The sequence below is a fragment of the Pseudozyma flocculosa genome (assembly GCF_000417875.1).
Source record: "Pseudozyma flocculosa PF-1 unplaced genomic scaffold scaffold00020, whole genome shotgun sequence".
In the NCBI taxonomy this organism is placed as follows: domain Eukaryota; kingdom Fungi; phylum Basidiomycota; class Ustilaginomycetes; order Ustilaginales; family Ustilaginaceae; genus Pseudozyma; species Pseudozyma flocculosa.
Genome location: NW_006920888.1, coordinates 590985 through 591969, shown reverse-complemented (window position 1 = coordinate 591969; position 985 = coordinate 590985). Strand labels below are relative to the sequence as shown.

General features: G+C 69.5%; 1 protein-coding gene across 1 annotated transcript in view; it reads left to right on the top strand.

The window, feature by feature from the left end:
• PFL1_06902 (uncharacterized protein) overlaps nt 1-985 on the top strand; it is a gene marked incomplete at both ends in the record, with an annotated part of 6764 nt that overhangs the window by 4798 nt on the left and 981 nt on the right. Inside the window, 2 exons of the mRNA XM_007883167.1 lie at nt 1-134; nt 291-973. The exon at nt 1-134 is cut by the window's left edge and continues 246 nt beyond it. Of these exons, the coding sequence (XP_007881358.1) occupies nt 1-134; nt 291-973 (817 nt within the window). The remainder of the gene's footprint in view (nt 135-290; nt 974-985) is intronic.

Below are 985 nucleotides of genomic sequence, written 5' to 3'. Positions count from 1 at the left end.
GGCGGCCTCGCAGCTCGCCGTGATCCGCGCGCAGGTCAAGAGCCTTGCGTCGGCCGCGGCGTCGAGCGCGCCGCCGGGACAGCACGGGGAGAGGGGCAAGGCTGCTGCGCTGGCTGCTAGACCCGACGTCGCCTGTACGTAGTCGCGCCGTCCCTCTTTGCTCCCTCCCAAGCCCTACAGGGCACGCTCGCTGTACACGCTTGTGCAGCGACCATGGCAATGGCATTCCTGACCGGGCATACCGCTCCTCTTCCTTCTTTTTTCTTCTGTCTCTTGTCTGACCTGCCCAGTGATTCCCTCGGCTATGCCTGTGTCGGTGTTTGGCCAGCACGAACGCAAGACGCCGGCCATCGGCAAGACACGTGCGGCCACCACGTACGCTGGACGGGCGCGGCGGATGCGGAGCGACGAGCTGCCGTCGGACGACGGGCCGGCCTCGTTGCCTTCGACGCCGACCAAGCGGATGCGGCGCTCGGTCGACGTTGCGACGGCCTCGAGCTTTGGGCCGATCGACACGGAAGGCGACAATGACGGCGACGGCCACGGCGACGACGGCGATGTGGTGCGTCGCTCGCTCAGCAGCCCCGTCACGTCGCGTTCCACGGCGACGACGTCGCTCCTCTTTGGCGGTGCCAGGTCGCGGCGCCACCAGGCGGCGGCGGCGAGCGCGACGGCTGCGGCGGCCAAGCGGTCCGAGCAGCTCATCCTCGACCTGGGCCAGCGGATCCGCGTCGTGTGCAACGAGTGCGGCATGCAGTACGACACGTCGTCGCCCGAGGACGGCACGCTGCACGCCAAGTACCACGACCGGACCATCAAGGGCGTCGACTGGACCTCCAAATGCCTGCTGGCCGCGGGCAGGGAGGTGGCCAGCTTCCGCATCAGCGACCCCAAGACCAAGCCGTCGGTGCTGCGCCCGAGCGGCAGCGCGAGCGCCCAGGGCCGAGGCACAGGAGCGGACGCCGGCGACGAGGTGCGGATCCTG